General features: G+C 38.7%; 1 protein-coding gene across 3 annotated transcripts in view; it reads right to left on the reverse strand.

Annotated features, from left to right (window-relative positions):
- NF1 (neurofibromin 1) overlaps positions 1 to 18,561 on the reverse strand; it is a 169,183-nt gene that overhangs the window by 16,091 nt on the left and 134,531 nt on the right. For all 3 annotated transcript variants that reach the window (XM_034752562.1, XM_034752561.1, XM_034752563.1), the window contains 16 exons: positions 18,154 to 18,433; positions 15,991 to 16,205; positions 15,689 to 15,750; positions 15,445 to 15,559; positions 14,465 to 14,566; positions 12,585 to 12,725; positions 11,851 to 11,977; positions 11,172 to 11,303; positions 10,464 to 10,599; positions 9,474 to 9,631; positions 6,998 to 7,120; positions 6,184 to 6,311; positions 4,981 to 5,081; positions 3,253 to 3,395; positions 2,362 to 2,408; positions 1,292 to 1,508 (listed from right to left, as the gene is read on the reverse strand). In XM_034752562.1, coding sequence (XP_034608453.1) covers positions 1,292 to 1,508; positions 2,362 to 2,408; positions 3,253 to 3,395; positions 4,981 to 5,081; positions 6,184 to 6,311; positions 6,998 to 7,120; positions 9,474 to 9,631; positions 10,464 to 10,599; positions 11,172 to 11,303; positions 11,851 to 11,977; positions 12,585 to 12,725; positions 14,465 to 14,566; positions 15,445 to 15,559; positions 15,689 to 15,750; positions 15,991 to 16,205; positions 18,154 to 18,433 — 2,227 coding nt within the window. The remainder of the gene's footprint in view (positions 1 to 1,291; positions 1,509 to 2,361; positions 2,409 to 3,252; positions 3,396 to 4,980; positions 5,082 to 6,183; positions 6,312 to 6,997; positions 7,121 to 9,473; positions 9,632 to 10,463; positions 10,600 to 11,171; positions 11,304 to 11,850; positions 11,978 to 12,584; positions 12,726 to 14,464; positions 14,567 to 15,444; positions 15,560 to 15,688; positions 15,751 to 15,990; positions 16,206 to 18,153; positions 18,434 to 18,561) is intronic.

The raw sequence follows: 18,561 nt of genomic DNA on the forward strand, positions 1-18,561 counted from the left end.
AACTGGAAGGCTAGATTTCTTGAGTGCAACTGACGCCTGGTTTTGGGCCAATAGAAGCCAGACAGAAAACAGAGGCAAGTACTGGACCTAAAGGCATGCAAGAGACTACCAATCCTTGCATCCAGAATAGAAAAATAAGCATGGAACCAAAAAGATGATTTTTTAAAGTGTCAGAGAAATTTGAACACAACAGGGCAAAATTATACACTGTATTGGTATCACTAACAGAGGCAGAAAAGACGTTTATTAGATGTGTAAGTTAGTAATCCAAAACTACTGCCTAATATATCAAGAAATTTTCCCCTACATTCAACCTGTGTTTTCTTTGAACATTTCATCCTACTGCCCCTCACTCATATCCTCATATACTGCATTTAATAATTCCTCACCTTGCTCGCTGTTTATCCCCCTGCATGCAAACATCTGCAGCTTTATTTCCTCCCATTTAGTTGTCACATAGCAAAGCATACATATTAAAGTCTTCCATTCCTCCATCATTTACTCTTTCCTAACACATGGTAGTAGTTCTTTTTGGTACTTCTATTTACCAGTATCTTTTTAGTAATGTGGTCAGAAGTGAAACAGTATTTCAGGTGTGGGAGCATCAGTTCTTTTATTCAGCGGGACTACCACCTCTGTTCTGTGACATCATGCTGTTGCCTGTACAACCTTAAACTACACTGGTGTTTTTGTTTTTTTTAAACTACATTACATTACCGACTCATATCTATTTAGTTTCCCCACTATAACCCCCTGGTCTCCTTCAGCATTACTGCTTTCCAGGGCTTGCCTCCCACTGAGTACGGATGTTTTGGATTTTTTTCCCCGGGGCATTAATTTGCATGTTCCTATCTTGACTCTCATATTGTTATTTCCATGATGAAATAGGATATCTCAACAGGAATGTGAACGTTTACTTTTTAGCATCCACTGCTCTAATATTATATAGACACAATAAAATGTAGCTCTTTCCTGCATGCTGCTGCACCTTGCTGTTATTCTTCAGCATGTATCACTAACAGGAAAAACTTGAATCCCTAGGACATTTTGCAAGTTTTCCTCGTTAACAAATTTAACGTCGATACTGAGATGCAAATAACATCTGGCAATGTTGAGTCCCACTCACGGGGCCAGAAGACAATTTTCATGACCAACAAAATCAACATCAAGCTCTGCTTCAGAATGGAATGTCACTTACTATATTAACATCTCTGGAGTATTACTGAAACTTTTTGGTTTGGGGGCTTTAGTCTGTCCCCTCTATATTTGCAATATGAAAACATTTACTGACCTGGGGAATGCTGGGAAGTTGCAAGTGAGGTCATAGAATTAGAAAGGTTCAGGTTTGCAGTAATACTAAGCTGGCTCTGCACTGCAGGAGGATAAGGAGATGTAGGTGTCAGTAGAGATTCCTCACTGGTTTCCTCATCAATTCCAGGCAAATAGGTGTCAATCAAGGCATCAAGAAATTTCACTATAAGCTCAGCATCGTCTGGGATTTGTGTTTGCTGTGTAAATAAAAAGATCTGTTCCTATTTCACTTCCACCAATATCAACATAAATTTTACCTCAAACCTTACTTCGGGGTTTGCTTTTTTTGTCTAGGTCTTTAAGCATTTTATGTGGGCATGTGCAATCTAGGCTCATATTCAGATTAATTTTAGTATACACTAAAGGCAATCTGTAGTTATGATATGAACGTACCACTGGATAGCAGCAGCAGCAAGTAATGAAGTGGGAGCACCAATGCCAAAATTTCCTTTAGAAGGTGAACTGCTGTGTCTAGTTCTGAACGTGGTGATTTATAAACGTTATCTGTGCTCCTTTAAATCTAAATATCCAACCACTGCCCATCTCTGCTCATTTGGTCCTTGTTACATTGATTCGACCGAACAAATTGCCGTACAGGTGGTCAATACTTAAGACAATATTGCGTTTAGTATAAAACATGAAATTTATCATTGTGAATTTACTTCTGTATTGATTTCCACATTTCTGTAAGCCACAAAATACATTTAATAAAGAACTAAAGATGTGTTGAATGACAACATAGGTCAAGTGCCTCTTAACAATGACAACAAGAGCATTGCAAAGGGTTATTTACCAACTTGACTGCCCTTACCTGACTTTGATAGTTTAACAGTAGGTAAAATTATCTGTTTTTATACCTGCTTATCAAATCTATCAAGATTTGTGAGGTCCGCCAGAGGGCTAGTTACTGCCTTACACATAAAAGTTTGCCTAGTGGGCTAGTCTGTTTTATCAACATTATTTATATATAGTGCCATAAGGGCATCCTGGTGCTCCACAGAGAATAAAAACAAGATTCTGAAGAACTTACATTTTTTATACTATTCTTACCTTAGAGAATGGCCCAGCAAACCTCCACAACCCATTAAATCCAAAACCTATAACAACAAATTGAATATTTACTACCCTATAACAAACCATTTTCTCATAGAATTTTGACAGGAAACCAAGCTAATTAGAAAGTATACAAGATGCATCACTTGGATTTGCTTACATATTGAACAAAATGTTATGTAAGGATCTCACAGTGACAAACCGTGACATTTTTATGCCTAAAAATAGATTGAATTTTGTGTTCAACATGTAAAAAGTACAACTGCTGAATTTTGTTTTTTATATATAATATACATCTTAAGTGTAATAAATGAATTCAAAAGCCCCAAATTGAAAAGGGATGCTGTCAGGTTAAGCATTTAAGCATGGATAAAATTTCCACAAGGGAAATGACTTAGGAGCCTAAGTCACATTTTAAAAAGTGACTTAGGAGCCTAAATCTCATGGACTTTCAGGGCCTAAGTCACTTTGAAAACAGGATTTATGTGCTTTTAAAAGGTTACCTTATGCAATTTACTAGTTAGACACTTGATTGTTACATCTAAGAGAATTTTACAAATCTCATTTATTATTTGCAATTTTTGACCAGTATTTGCATTTTATACTTCACTCGCTGTGGTCAGTGGAAACAGATTACTGAGTTTTAATTTCTAGCCTATTTCATTTAGTGTTTTCTTAAGCAGCTGGCAACATGCAGTCATAGCAAGGAATTTGACATTCACATTAAAATAGGTAATTTATTACAAATGAATACATTCTTACATTAAGATTTGTGAAATTAAGAAAAAACCCACACAACAAATTCTGGGCAGCAATAATCCTGATGGAAACATTTTTATTTATTTATTGTACAGTAGAGCAGTTTAAAAAAAGCAGAAAGATATTTACTTTGTAGGTAAGAAGTTTGGTACTGGGGTGGAGATTCTTCATGGTAGACAACACTCTGAACAATCCCATGAATTGGATTCAACAAATTTGGGTCTTGGCACAGTGACAAAAGAGTATTGATCTTGGAATCCAATAAATTGTGCCTAAACAATACAAAAGTAAGGGTCGTCTTTTTGTTCATATAGTTACTTAAAGTTAGATCTGAACTGCAGGTTCATTTATCAAACAAAACGATTGGGATGGAATTTTCAGAAGTGTCCAAGTGATTTAGGAGCACAAGCACTATTCACTTTCAATGGGACTTATGCTCTTAAGTCACCTCAGTGCTTTTGAAAACCCCATAGAAAATGTAACACATCAACCCTTTTCTTTAATTAGCAATTAACAAAATACTCAAACATGCAAAATCAAATATTTGAATTATTTACAAGGAAATAATTAACTGGTAAAATGAATATCTGGATTTACTCAATCCTTGGTATTACTCCTGATACTGTCATAAAGGACGCCAATTACTGCCAGTTTGATTTCGGTGACTTGTGAAATTCCTTTGACACTGACCATCATTTTATAACAGGAGGAGGTGATATTCTTTCTACAACATGCAGATCTGAATTTAAGAAGTCCACACAAGTTACACTACAATAGCTTGACTTTCCTAAACTGTATTGATTGCACATAGACAAGAATACAGTGATAAACTAAACAAACATGTTGTATGCAAAATCATATTGAAGGAGTACACCTGGGCTGCACTTTAAATAACTTGTTTTGACAGCAAAAAGAACAAGGAGTACTTGTGGCACTTTAGAGACTAACAAATTTATCTGGGCATAAGCTTTCGTGGTCTAAAACCCACCCACAAAAGCTTATGCCCAAATAAATTTGTTAATCTCTAAGGTGCCACAAGTACTCCTCATTCTTTTTGCTGATACATACTAACACGGCTACCACTCTGAAACTTGTTTTGACAGGTCACTTGTGTGAAAGTTAGTAGTGACCCCCCTTAATAGAGCAGCTCCTCCTTATCCCTGTCTGGCTGTTATTGGCTCTCAGCTAGGTGGACCCGATATTTCGATGACATTTGGACACCAGTAAAAAAAAACAACAACCCTGTTTATCTGCTGGGGAAAAAAAAATCTAAAAGGTAACATGTATCCCCTTGTTTTGCAACAACACACTAATGCACTGTAAACAACCCCTACGTTTTTATTTTTATTTCAACTCTTTTTTATAGTGTCAAACACTGATAAACCACAATTGAACTGCTGGACCAATGGCTGCAATGAGCAGGGGAAGGTTTTGGTGTTAAGTCTGGAAGAAGCACAGCATAGGCAACAGCAGTGCAAGATTATCCAGAGCCAGGCCAAAGCACCCAAACTCAGACTTGGAAGGATTATGGCAGAGCATAATTCAGTCTCCATGGCCTTTGGCCTCTCTGTGGAAACTGTCAATAAGGGCAACTTATTAGTACCAACTGTTGGGGTGGTTTCTGTCTTAAGGACACCGCTACCACCAAAAACACCAAACTCGTTTCACATAGGCCACTAGATAGTTTCCAATGGTAACAGCCTTCAGTCCTTACAAGTCGAAGTTAAACTGGAACTAGCAACCTAAGGGTAAAAAATGTCTTGTAACCCCCGCCATCCAGTTCCCGAAGTCATTTTATGCAAGTGTAAGGCAGCAAGCTTAATACGAAATTATATAAACTGAGTTTTAATTACTTACACAACAGGAAAGACCTTTGGGAAGACGACACTGGCTTCTGCTAAATACTCGTAAAGAATTCGTTGGTCAAACTCATCTGTAGTGTACTTTACTAATGTTGCCTGGCATAATGCAAAGGACAAAAATCAGTATCTCTCTGATTTGGGAGGTGAATATTTGTGCTTAATTTTTTTATAACAAGGATTTCAAACATTGAGGGATGACACCAGTTCATCACTAACAGCACTTGATTGCCAAAAAAGGAGCACTAGCAAGACAGATAATCACATTAAGGGATTTTATTATTTTTTTTTTAAAGGACAGTTTTCATTTTGAGTACACCTCTACCTCGATATAACGCTGCTCTCGGGAGCCAAAATTTTTTTACTGCATTATAGGTGAAACCCCGTTATACTGAACTTGCTTTGATCCACCGGACTGCGCAGCCCCCCCACCCCGGAGCACTGCTTTACCGCGTTATATCCGAATTCGTGTTATATCGGGTAGCGTTATATCGAGGTAGAGGTGTATTTCATGTGCACACAGGAGACTGACAACGAATGGAGTTGGTCAAAATAAAAAAACCAGCAACAATTTTGGTGAATACATTTCCCTCTTTTGGTGAGAAATGTTTTCAACAAAGACTGCCCCACCAGTTTTCAAAAAATGAAAGTTTTAGAAATGTACTCAAACTTCAAAGAGTTTCAGTAAGAACAAAAATTCAGATTAAACATTCTTGAATGTCTTTTCAGAGGATGGCAGTGATGGGAACTGCATTGGAGCAGGCTGGGAGAACATTTAAAGTAATTTATACTGCAACCCTCAACCACTGGGCTCAGATAAGTTTAAAACTCAAATTAATCTAGTTCCAGCAATTTAAGATTTAAAAAAGTTATATATAATGCACACATTGTAGCATCATCATTTGTTTTGTGATTCTTATCACCTGTGAAAAAGGGAGATAATAATTTGATGTACTCTGCAAAAAGGTGCATAAATGTGAACATTAAATATTTGCCTGTTTAATGAAATTAAATATGCATTTTAAAAAGTAATTCTCTTGGACATCCTAGACATTAGTGGGGCAAAATAGAATGCCTTTTACACATCAGGGACAGACCCTGATCAATCAAGTCCTACTAGGATTGCAGTGAAACATACATGCTGGTTTTAAAGATATAGTGCATTAAAAAATAGAGCATAATATAGGGAAAGTGTGCTTACAAGAACAGTAAGCAGCAGGGCTTGAATTTTTGGATCAGTAAGGACCTCTTCATCCAGGAGGACATTAGACTCAGACACAGAAACTTTCCGAAGGTGTGGGTGTTGTTGGGGTGATATTCTCTGGGTTTCTGCCAGAAAAAAAAAATTTACTCAGCCAGAGCACAATAATTAAAAAACAAAGAATTATATACCATCCCATCAAATTCAGCCACCTACAACTCCTATGAAGCAGCTTTGTGTTATCCACAACTTAATGACTTGTATGTTATGAAAAAGCATGTTTGTTGTAATAATAATAATAATAATAATACCAAGCTCGTGTGTAATACTTTTCATCAGTAGGTAAAGAACAATATCCCATTTCACAGAAGGGGAAACTGAGGGACAGGAAGGTGAAGTGACTTGCCCAAAGTCACTCAATAGATGAGTGACAGAACCCAGGCTTCCTGAGTACCAGTCCAGTGCTCTATCCATGAGGCCACTGGTTCCTTTGTAAAAACCCTGCATTCAGGGCTGATAAAAATATAAAGGGTATAATCTGCTTTCTTTCTGCTATGCAATGTTTATTTTTGGCTGCCTTTTACTCTAGGTCTCCGTATTAACTTTGTTCAATTGTAGTGATTGGAGATTCAATTGCCAGTGTTGCAAAAGGTTGAGGACTTTCTAGGTGGCTTGTTTTGTTAAGACAAATGCATATCTATTGCCTTGTTGTACCCTAAATAAATGAACACTGAATTTAGAAATAATCCTTTTCATGTGCATGCGCTGCATTTAATACTAGGAACAGTCTAAAAGTGTTAGTCTTTCTTCTCACCCATATCATAGTCATTTTCAGCTACTCTCCTCATTTTGGGGGGTGTGGTAATCCCAGATTCGATTTCTTGCCTTTTAGGAGCCTTTGTGTCTGATATCAAGTGGTCAAAACTTTTCCTTGTACCTAAAAAAAAAATTATCAAGAAATTAAATCAGTAAACCATGGTGGATAGTCTCTGTATCTGAATAGTAAGGTACTGAATGTTTTTTGCTATGAAGGTATTACACTACCAAGGACATATGGACAAGAACACTGGGAGAGGTGGTCTCGCCACCCTCTCTGACACGGATATCTTTCGTATGGAACAGCAAAGTACATCCCTGCACGAGCAGGACCTCTATAGGCCTTTGTCCTGCTGGTGTTCTAAAACAATCTTCACTTGTGGATACATTAGCTCTAGATATGGTCACACTAGTTCCTGGGATATTACTGTCACATCTTTTGAAACGCTTGGCTAACACAATATACATCAGTTTAGCAGCCAATTTTAAAAAATGATATTTATGGCTCAGGTGCCGAGTGTGTGCCACTTTCTTTCCTGGTCAGCATACTACAGTGTCTCCCATTTAGTAAATATTCAAATGCCTTATTACTGGAACCCGAGTCACTATCAGGGTCACTACTCCCTCTCACTCAGTGTGTATATTTTAGTGCTTATGAAAGTTGAGAGGTTGAACAGCACTGGTTTGTGGTAAAGATGGGGATATTGTGCAGGCCTCCACAAAGCTCTAAAAAGCAATATAATCCTAAGTGACGTGGCCAGTATAGTTATTCCAAGTCCTTGATCCACTCTTGAGAAGGAAACAGACGCATACAGCTCACTGTAGTGGTCTAGCTGGCCAAGGCAGGAAACTTGGACACACCAGGTGCTCTCCAATACTTCGATATCCCCACCAAGGCTATGATTTTGTCACGGATATTTTTAGTAAGTCACGGACTGGTTACGGGCAATAAACAAAAAATTACAGAAGCCGTGACCTGTCCCTGACTTTTACTAAAAACATCCCTGACAAAATGGGGAGGGAGGAAGGTCCAGCACCCTGGCTCTCCCCCCTCATCCCCATAGCAGCCGGCTGGGAGCTGCAGGGACCCCATTGTCCAGTGGATGGGAGAGGTCCCCCACTGCTCTGTGGGGAGGTCCCTGGCAGCAGTAGAGTCTGGGGAGCTGTGGGAGGGGTGGGGGTTGGGGGGGGGGCCTCCTGTCCCAGGCCACTGAGCAATTTCGGGGTGTCTCTGCTGTTGGCGGCTGGGGCGGGCGTGGGGGCTGCTACTCGCAGCAACTGAGCAGCTGCAAGGGGGGCCCCCGCCAGTGGCGGTGGCTGGGGAGCTGTGGGGGGGGCCCCCGACCTGTGGCTGCTGAGCAACTCTGGGGTCCCTCTGCCGCGCCATAGGTTGGGAGCTGCGGGGGGGCCTTGGCTGCTCATGGTGGCTGAGCCACTGCAGGGGGGATCCCTGCCATAAGCAGCGGCTGCGCAGCTCTGGGGGTCCCGTGGAGACTAGGATGCTGCAGGGTCTCCAATGTCACAGAGGTCGCTGGAAGTCACCGATTCCGTGACTTCCGCCACCTCCGTGACATAATCTTAGCCTTAGTCATCACTCCCAGTTGACCAGAGTACTCCCTCATTATGCCACAATCCTTCCCCATCCCTCTCTCTCCTGCAGACAAGTTGAAATCATGAATTCCAGGATATTCTGCCCCTTAAGGAACTGCTAAGTAACACGTTGAGGCCAAAATCACGTTTCATGGCATTCCCCCTACATGCTGTGTGATACTGAGTTCTCATAGAGCCTGATTCTCAATTATACTAAGGCCCCTTTATGCCACTTTCACAGTGTAAATTAGCCATAAAGAGAATGGAAACTGCTCTCTAAGGACATCTCTGGCTGATGTAGAGCTGGCAAAAGGGATTTGCAGCAGCCCTACACAATCTCAGAATACAGGAAGGATAAAGATGGCTTAAAGAACAGCTCAGGTCAGAGGTAATAGGCTATGGACTTGTAGATTGCCAATTCAAACCCGACATTCGTTGGAAGTATCTGAAAGTTGTTACTATCTGCTGATTGCTTGGTGGCCTCTATATTAAATGAGTCTTGTGGTCTCAAATAAGTTTCCATTGGTCCTGTGCTCACACCACCAACTGCTTAACCACTGCTACTAACTGGAGCCCTTATTAGAAGGCTCAACAGGGAGACCGTCATGTTTCACTGCAAAGCCTTTTTTTTATTATTATTATTAAAGACTTCCTATTGGGTGGGTGGAAGCAGGGAAGAGGGGAGAGTCTTAGTTTGGAGGGATTTTAATTGTGGAGGTTGGTCCAATTTGTATTGTGTAGGTGTTATGTATGTCACTAGAGGAAAGGACAGGCCCATTTAAAAAATGTCAAATAAATACGTTATGTTCACCCAAAAACATTTTCTCTGTTTTAGCTTTTTAAAGACTGTTGTAACAAACTAGTAAACCTAGTGTTTTACTTACCTAGTAGCTTTTTAGTGTTGGCTTGTGAAGGCTGTCCCATATCCAAGCTCATGGATTTTCGTGTTCGTGGGCTAATCTGTCCCACTGTGGGGTAATTGGCAGCAAGATGTCTGTCTGACCCCTTTGGAGAGGACCACGGTTGGTTTTCCTTTAGTGTCCTGACAGTGTGGAGGAATTTAATTTTTAAAAACCAAAAGTTGCACATATTTGGTTATAAACTCTCTAAGTATTTGAACTTTATAATAAATAATAATAATAATAATAGTTAAAGCTGTCAGCTGGAATTGTTTATATAGTAACCACTTTGGTTGCAAAATTCTGTAAATTTATCAGTGAAATGCAGCACCCTGTGTGATTATATTACTGAAATGGTAAAAACAAATAAGAAAATTACCCAATGTAAGGAAGCCAACTTATAAGGAAAGGGGAAGGCCCTGTTCAATAATCAGCTGATCTATAAGGTTTTTAGATCTTGTTTTATAAAAATGCTAATTCTAGAAATACGCTCAGGATTTCATAAAACCAGGCTTGCTTTTCCACTTACATGCAGACCTCCTATACTACGATTTCACTGTTCATAAACAATACTGATGTTACCAGATACTGCGTGCTGGAATCTCAGCTAAAGGAGGAAGTAGGGGGATCACTAGGTAGCTATTTTATGGAGCTACTAAAGGAGAAAAATAAAGATGATTATGTTTTTAAAACTGTTGAAACAAGATTTAGGGTAAACTTCAGCCCTAGACACCACTTAAGTCTCACTTAAGCATATAGTGTTTAAGTAGTGCATATGGTGCTTAAGTAGTGCATAGGCCTTGAACCCTTAATGCACAGTTGATCTTTAAGCAGCCCTTCTTAATGCTGGTTCTAGTTTTTAACATATTACATGTTACCTTTAAATAACCTGCAAAAGGTACAGCTTTCTTCCCGAAGTATTCACTGAGGTTCGCACAACTGCTGTAGTTTAAATATAGCGAGAGAGAGACTGACCTACAGCTGGTGTCACTGTGATGTATGGGATATGTATCCATAGGAACATTTTCCATTGAAACCTCTGTCAGCAAGAGAGACTTCCTATGTTTTAGGCTGCAGCGACTTCGAACTTCCTCAGACACTGTCAGCAAAGCTAAAAATCCAAAGAAAGCGAACAAGTTTTCAAAGACAGCAACATTTTCACAAGTCTATGCAGTACTCCATGGATTTTAATTTTTTTCTTAGCACATACACAAATCCATTGGAAGCTGCAATTATTTCTCACTAAAATGCTTAAAGTCAATTGAAGGATAAGGAAGGTTTTTTTAAAGTAGTTAAATTATTTTTCATAACAGTCCCCTGTAAGTTTACAACTAAAATTTTATTTAAATATTTCCCCTCCACATTGTTCATTCTTGCTAGGCTGCTAGAACTCTTGACTGCTTTATTTTTTAACACAAGCATTTAAGTATTTACATTTTAGAAACTCTCTCCAACCTGTGGTAGAATTTTGAAACAGATACATCACTAGGTACTCCCACATGCTGACTTTACCAACTTTGTTAGCATTCCCTTCACTGATTTAACCTTTCAGACTAATTTTCTGAACAGCCCCGTCGTTCTCTGACAAAGTTTTCTTTAAATAGCTTTTTAATATTTTATCGACCTAAGGCCAAGAATTTCCACACCTTTTGATTAGGCAGAAGGTTAGTAGTTCTTTTTTACCTGCCAGATAAGCCACACTCTGGGTATTCACCTCGAACTTGTCACAGTTCCTATGTTTGTTAACCAGAGCTAGTAGTGTGTGTAAAATCCTTACTGTCCTTGCTACGATGGTAGGAGAGGGATGCCTGTATCCTAGGGAACAAGGTTATGAAGAAATCAAGTATTGGGTATTTAGTTTTTAATGCATATTTATTATAATGCTTTTACCAATATTTTTCAGTGAGATATTTCTCAGAACCCCTCATATATAGAGTAAGAAAGCACAAAATTAGTTAATGATGAACATACACTAAAACGATTATTTTTCTGCCCCCTCCCAAAGACCAGAACACTGCAAGTGTCCAGGCAGATATTCTACATATTTATTTAAATTCTTGTCCCATTATGACCACCTATATAATATGCAGTAAGCCTGAAGTGGACTCAAGCCTGACTGATAAAGAGAAAGCACTTTTACAGAAAGTACCACAAAACAACAAATAGAAATAAAGCCTTACCTCCAGTGACAGTTCACAGCGCACAACGTGAAATCCTGATGCCATTTAAGTGAATGAGAGTTTTGCCATTGATTTCAATAGGGACAGGATTTCACCCTTTATTCGTTCTTGGACTTGGTTATGCTTCTAAACTAACTTAGAATATGACATGAAAACAAGCACAACAAATTTTCTATTCCTACCTTTTAGAAGATGTCCTACTAGTGCAAAATTAAAGTTAGAGTTAAAGTTGAGTCCAACAAAATGATCCATCTGTTTGCAGTGCCATTCCAAAGGTCTCCTGATTTCCATAAATACTTCTTCTGGGCTCTGTTAAGGAAAAACAGTGTCTGATGGTATTCAGCTGCAGATTATTCATACAACTAAATTTTTGGCAAAAAATTACAGAAATCCAAAGTAGTTAGAAACTTGCAATAAAATATGTAAATAAAATCCTTATGTGTAATGTTGATATTTCTGTGCTCTGTTAGTCTGGGTGGATTCCAAGCAATATTACAAGTTATAAATTTGGACGTTTTTCCTTTTTTTTTCTTTCTTTCTGGAGGTGTGAGAATGAATTTGCTGTGATTGTGCTCTCTCGACATGTCAAAGATTAGGTTAAACATTCAAGGAGAAGTGGGAGAAGAGCCCAAAATGTATTCAGCTTCGTTCAGTATTTTTTTACCCTGCAGTAGAATTTCAGGTTCAACAGGAATCAACGTTAGTAAGAGAGCTTTTATAAGGAGGTTTACATGAGGACTCTTAAATGTTGGAATATTAATTTCCTTGCAAGTCGGAGTACTGGACACCAATTCTCTTCACTCAACTATTTTGTTCCACAAGGAGGTATACACACAGATTTGTTTGCTTTCAAAGATAAGAATGCACAGTACATTAAAGGTTGCTCACACAGTTTACTAGCGGGTGTATCACTTACCTTGTCATTGAATACCCGAAGACCATCTAAGGTATGTAGATTTTGTTCAAGTAGTGCTGTACCTGCTGAATAAAGATTAACTTCATCTAGCTGCAGCACTGCCATTGCCACCCAAAAGAGGGCCTTGTGCATAGGAGAGTCCTAGGGGAAAAGATTGCAGTGATTTTAATTTCAAAACCGTTTCTGGAAATGAATAAAACAGGACAAAATGTATCCTGGTAATCTTGTTTATTTCATGCATTCTTAAGCTATCCTTGATTGGTGGTGGTCTGTTATCTGCATATGGGGCTCTCTCCTCAACCACATTAAAGACAAAACTGACAGTCCACATAAGCACCATCTATATTCCTCAAGCAGTTGTATTCTTCTTCTAAGTACTACAGAAGAATCAGTCACAAGGATCATTCTTTGTGACTGCTGCCTCTCCATTCATTCCATTCTTTCAAATCACACACATTTCAAATCAGTATTGCACCTTCATTCCACCAATCTGGGAAGCGATGTTTGCGTTCAATGCCAAGTCTAGATTCCAAAAGATATGACCATAATGCTGTGGCCAAATTAGTCGGGTCATTACATGCCCAATTAGATTGGCATGCTGGGCAAGCGAGCATTCAACACAGTTTTTATTAAGATGATGTCTTCCTTATAAATGACAAACATACTGGGGATCCAATTCTTATCCTCTGTGCATGACATTACCAGAGATACTTGCAGGACCAGGGTCCAAAGTCTCTAGCTTTATATTTTACTGAGGTAGAGTCAAACTATTAGACTTCGAGTGAAATGAAACAGAACTTCCAAAGGCTTCGTGGCCTTCATTGTCTTTACAATAAATACTCAAACTTCTGTACTAAAATGTAAGTTTGTGACATATCAACATAAAACTTAACCTGAAAATAATGTACTAAAAGCACAACTAATTCCTACAACTCACTGTTCATTCTAAACCCTACATAATGCCATTCAGTTGGCTCAGCAGACAACGCTGCGAATATGAAATAAAGTTACCAGGATAAAGATGAAATATCAAATGATAAAATCACCAGACGATCCTTCAGACAGATCACTAATATTTACTTAAATTCTTTGATGTGTATGGAAAATGAACATTACACTAACACACCTTCCAAATGCATCTATCAAGAAAATTGGTGGAAAGGTAGTTTCTCTTGAGAACAAATTTACAAGATCAGTTGCAAGCAGAAGAGACTTTACTTCTTGCATCTGAAGAAGTGAGGTTCTTACCCACGAAAGCTTATGCTCCCAATACTTCTGTTAGTCTTAAAGGTGCCACAGGACCCTCTGAGACTTTACAGAGCCACCCTTTTCCAGTAATACCCAGCTTCAAGAGCTTCACCCCACTTTCAAATTTACTGTGTCCCTTTGACAGTATGTGCAATACAACGCTGCAAGGAAATTTTACAGAGATTCATAATTGTACGCAAACTGCTGGGCTTACGAAGTCATGAACTTCATCCCTGGAACATTTCAAGTCAAATGAGATTAGCTTTTATGATGAACTGTGATCCAGAAAACCTGTGCCAGCAGTTACAGATTGGAATGCCAAAAAAGCTGAAGAGCTCAGGAGAGATCATGAAATAACTTCTTTCAAACCTTGCTGTGGCTTTAGATCATAATTCTGCTTCACCAGACAATCACATGCAAGCTCGGCTTTTCCAATTTTTTTTGCAGAGAGGGTCTCAAATACAAAGCGGTGACATTTTTGATTTCCCTTTGAGCAGGAATTACTTTTACAGTAAAGGAACAGGAAGATTGCCAGAGATGAAGGTCACAATTTGGATTCATATTTTTGAGGTGAAACACGTTTATAGTTTTCATTTACAGAACAGATTCATAGTTTTATCAGTGTTATTTACCTTATTAAGAAGTGGCTGCAGCTTGGTTAGTGCGATAACTGTGGCTTCTATAAGAACTTGGCTGTTGTAATTATCAGGACCTTTTAAACAGCTCTCAAGTCCCTTTTTGGAAAAATGGAAAAAACATATTTTTTATTAAAAACAGGTTCTAAAGACCAAAGTTCTAACCAATAATTAACAGCAGTTTTGATTTAGTTTTGAAAAGTTTAAACTTGTTTTTAAAGGATTCTGAAGTATTGTCAGTGAGGATTACAAACCGAGAAAACGTTTCATGGTGCATATAAAATTTAAGGTGCTGTACTGTTATTTTAAGGATCAGCGGAGCTATTATATCAGAGGGATTGAGTAGTCCTGATATTTCAGATACTGTTCACCTAAATTATGTCTACGAAACTTGAGTAGAATAATAAAATGCTCAAGGGAAACTAATCTTTTTGGTACACTGGTCACCTGCTATTAAACACAGCTTTATGATCTTGTTTGGTATCATGGACTCCATTACCAAGCTAACTGCATAGTTTTAAAATATTTCACTTGCATAAATGGTAGGCACTTTATTCAAATTCTCTAAGTTACTTTATTTGCTTTTAACAGCTATTATATGTATAACTTCCTTCATAGTTACGCAGATGCAGCTAAGTACGGAGCTCTTAGATTCAACCTCAATGCAATGCTCGAAGTTCAGTTAGCGATAAATTATCCAGCCATACCATTTTTTTGTATGAGCAGCAGCACTGGGTAAAATTACTAAAGAGAACTCAAATTCAGTACCACCAAATTTATTCTGGTCAGAAAAGGTTAGGCTACAAAAACTGGATTTTCAATTATGAATCAATTCCTCGTTTTGCATAAGAATTCACCCTAAAACTTGTCAGTCATTAAATTCTGCTGAATCCAAAATTTAATCGCGAGACAAAATTATTTGGCTGTTAAAGGAGCTATTCTATGATTTACATCAAGAAAAACGAAGAACCATATACCTTGCTAAGAATTCGGATTATTTGTTTTATTTGCCCATGTGACACTCGTTTACTGATACAGCCAAAGACGACAAGTGCTCTTGGTTGCAGAGATGGATTATATTGGAATGCAAACCTGTGAGAAATAGAAGTGAGTTGTCTTAAACAAGTTTGTTTCCATAAGCTTGCGTAGCGAAAAAAATCAAGAGTTACACATCTACTACACATGCAGTTATAGGTTATGTTTCTGTGACTCACAACATACTTTTGTGCTAGGTCTGTCCACTGGTCCAGCCACTTGCATGTTGGAATATCTCTCATACAAGCCTTAAAAAAAAGAAAAAAAAAAAGATATTGAATACATGTAACCTTAAGCAAAAGCACATATTTTAAATAGGTATCTGCTTTTAATTCTTAGAGAGCTATTCCTTATTTAAGCACTTAGTACTAAGCCTAGTCAGAAAGCAGACATCCTCTTATGCGGCTTGCCTGCATGATAGTATATACAATACTACTATGTTATATCTCATGGTTTTAGTTAGTTTCTCATTGTCTTACAAACCGTACCTCCATGATCTCCAGCAGAGCTTCAGTAACTGTTTCCAGGGAAGTCAGTGCAAAAGTCTCCCTCTCGTATGAGCCAGGAGAGAATGACCTATCCCGATAACTGGATCGGAATGCTATGACAGCTGCTGATTTCACTTTGCTGATTCCAAACAGCAAATAAAACTTGGGCAGCGAGAACTCTGTCAAGCTGAGTCTCAAAACTTGCTTCGTCTCCTCTGTTAATTAAGAATTTACAAGTTACATTTAATATATTGAATCCCAACCCACCTTTCAAAAAGTACTTTCAAGACCCAAAGCCCATTTTTAAGGTGTAAGCATGTATTCTAGGAAGTGGACCACCTTCACTTGGGGGGAGTGGGGGTAGGGGGGGAGAAGACATACATTGTGTACGGTTCTGCCCGTTTGAATACTGTTTTACATGCTATCGCGGCCTGTATTTATGCCACTGCATGCATGGCCCAGTATACTGATTCTCAAAATGTGGTCAGGAGAATTAAATAGTTTGAAAAAACAAGCAGTAGGGAATTTGGCTGGGGGAGATGGTTCCATAAGATCTCTCTCTGAGGTGGGCCACAGAATGAAAAGTGTAGAGAACACCTGGTATTGGGAGGTAGTGCTGCTGAGTTCTAGTCTGGTTATTTAGGCCCCGGTTTTTTGAATGGGAGCTGTAAGGTTCTGAGCATTTTTGAAAATCTGGTCACTTCATTTTAAAGCCGAAATGGAAGCTGAGCAATTTGCAAATCCATGTTGTGGGGTCTCAACACTTTTGTAAATCTGGCTTTTAACTTCATTACGCCTCAGTTTACACATCAGTAAACTAGAGATACCTACCTATATCTCTGGGCTGTTGTGAGGCTTAATTCTTAGTATATACAACACGCTTTCAGATTCTTGGATAATGGCACTATATATATATATGTGCAAAATATTGTAAGTTCTAAGGTTCCTTTAACATGCTTTCATACCTGCACTTTTGTAATAAGAAGCTATGAAGATGTATTTGCTAGTGGGTTTTAACTCTACTGGTTCTCACTGTTTTATCTTGGGATCATTGAAAAACAGCAAAAATATAATAGCAAGTAAGGTATCCTCTTTTAGTGTCACAATTGTCTTACACAAGAGACATTTTGGTTACCTGGTATTCTATACATCTATTCAACAGAAGAATTTCAGCCAATTAGAGCACAGACACAGTTTCCTCTTCATCTACATCATGAAAATTCTTGTCGATAATGTCTCCACAACACCCCTTTTCCGAACAAGCCACTCCCTTTAGTCATTATTTACATTAAAGACCTGCCCTAAATCAGCTAATCAGTTTTTAGCCCAATTCTTATTCATTCTAGCCATACACCCATGCGGCAATCTCTCGCAAAGCTGAAGAACAGCAACACAGCACTTTCAAAACCCCAGAAGAGAAACAAAACTTTAGTGTTACAGAAGATTAATCTTTATCGCTCACAAATATTCACAATGAATAGCAGAGGCTGATTAAATGACTCACTTTTGTTTCAACTATCCATCTCAGCCACCCTATTACTATTTTGTACACAACAAAACAATTGTTATCCTATAATTAACTATCATTAAATGAGTTGGAAATATTCTCTTATTGTAAGTTCTCCTAATGTATGACCATCGCAGGTGACAAGTTTCTACCACTCCACTCCACTGTAGCCATTGGTCCTACTGGCTCAAGCACAAGAAAGCTCAGCCGTGATCTAGTACTGAACTAGAGTTCACCTTTACTAATGGTCTGAAAATACATCACCGCAGTGCCACCTGTGGTCTCAGGGATTGTCTCCACTTACCGTGGATCCAGGATGTGGTGATCGATCCACTGGGAGTCAATTTAGTGAGTCTAGTGAAGACCCGCTAAATTGACCGCCGATAACTCTCCCATCGACTCTGGTACTCCACCAGAACGAGATGCATAAGGTAAGTTGAGCTAAGGTAAGTCGACTCCAGCTACGTTATTCACATAGCTGGAGTTGCGTAACTTAGGTCAACTTAACCCTGTAGTGTAGGCCTGCCCTCAGATACAGTAGCTTCATAGAAATGACGGTGGGGGAGAATGGGATGGGAACAGGTCAAGGAGACATTTGCTAAAGCAAAGTAAACTACTGAGTGATCAACTTAATATAAAATTTTTTAAGAACTTACCGCTAAAGTGAAGTTGTGAACAAGTGCACAGAGAATGAATGATGTTGATGACCAGGCCATGGGTGGAAGCTCTAAGGGAAAGAGGACCAGTGGCCACCAACAAAGTAACTACATGGAAGAGGTAGGGGAGATGTGCTGCCACATCAAGAGAATTGTTAAAGGAGAGCATCAGCATGTAACGTGCTAGAATGGCAATATCATCCCACATCAGGTGTTGCTCTAATGTAGGAGTTGGAGACAGACAAGTCTTGTCGATTATTTTGCACATCCTCCCTATTACCTGAAAGGGAGCAAACATTTTCTTTTAGTTAAAGCAAAAACAGGGCTCAAAGTTTCACTCAAACACTATTACAATTAAACTTTACAATGTTTCTATTAAGAACACCATATTAAAATACTATTGTACCA

Source organism: Trachemys scripta, chromosome 18, assembly GCF_013100865.1.
Source record: "Trachemys scripta elegans isolate TJP31775 chromosome 18, CAS_Tse_1.0, whole genome shotgun sequence".
NCBI lineage: Eukaryota > Metazoa > Chordata > Testudines > Emydidae > Trachemys > Trachemys scripta.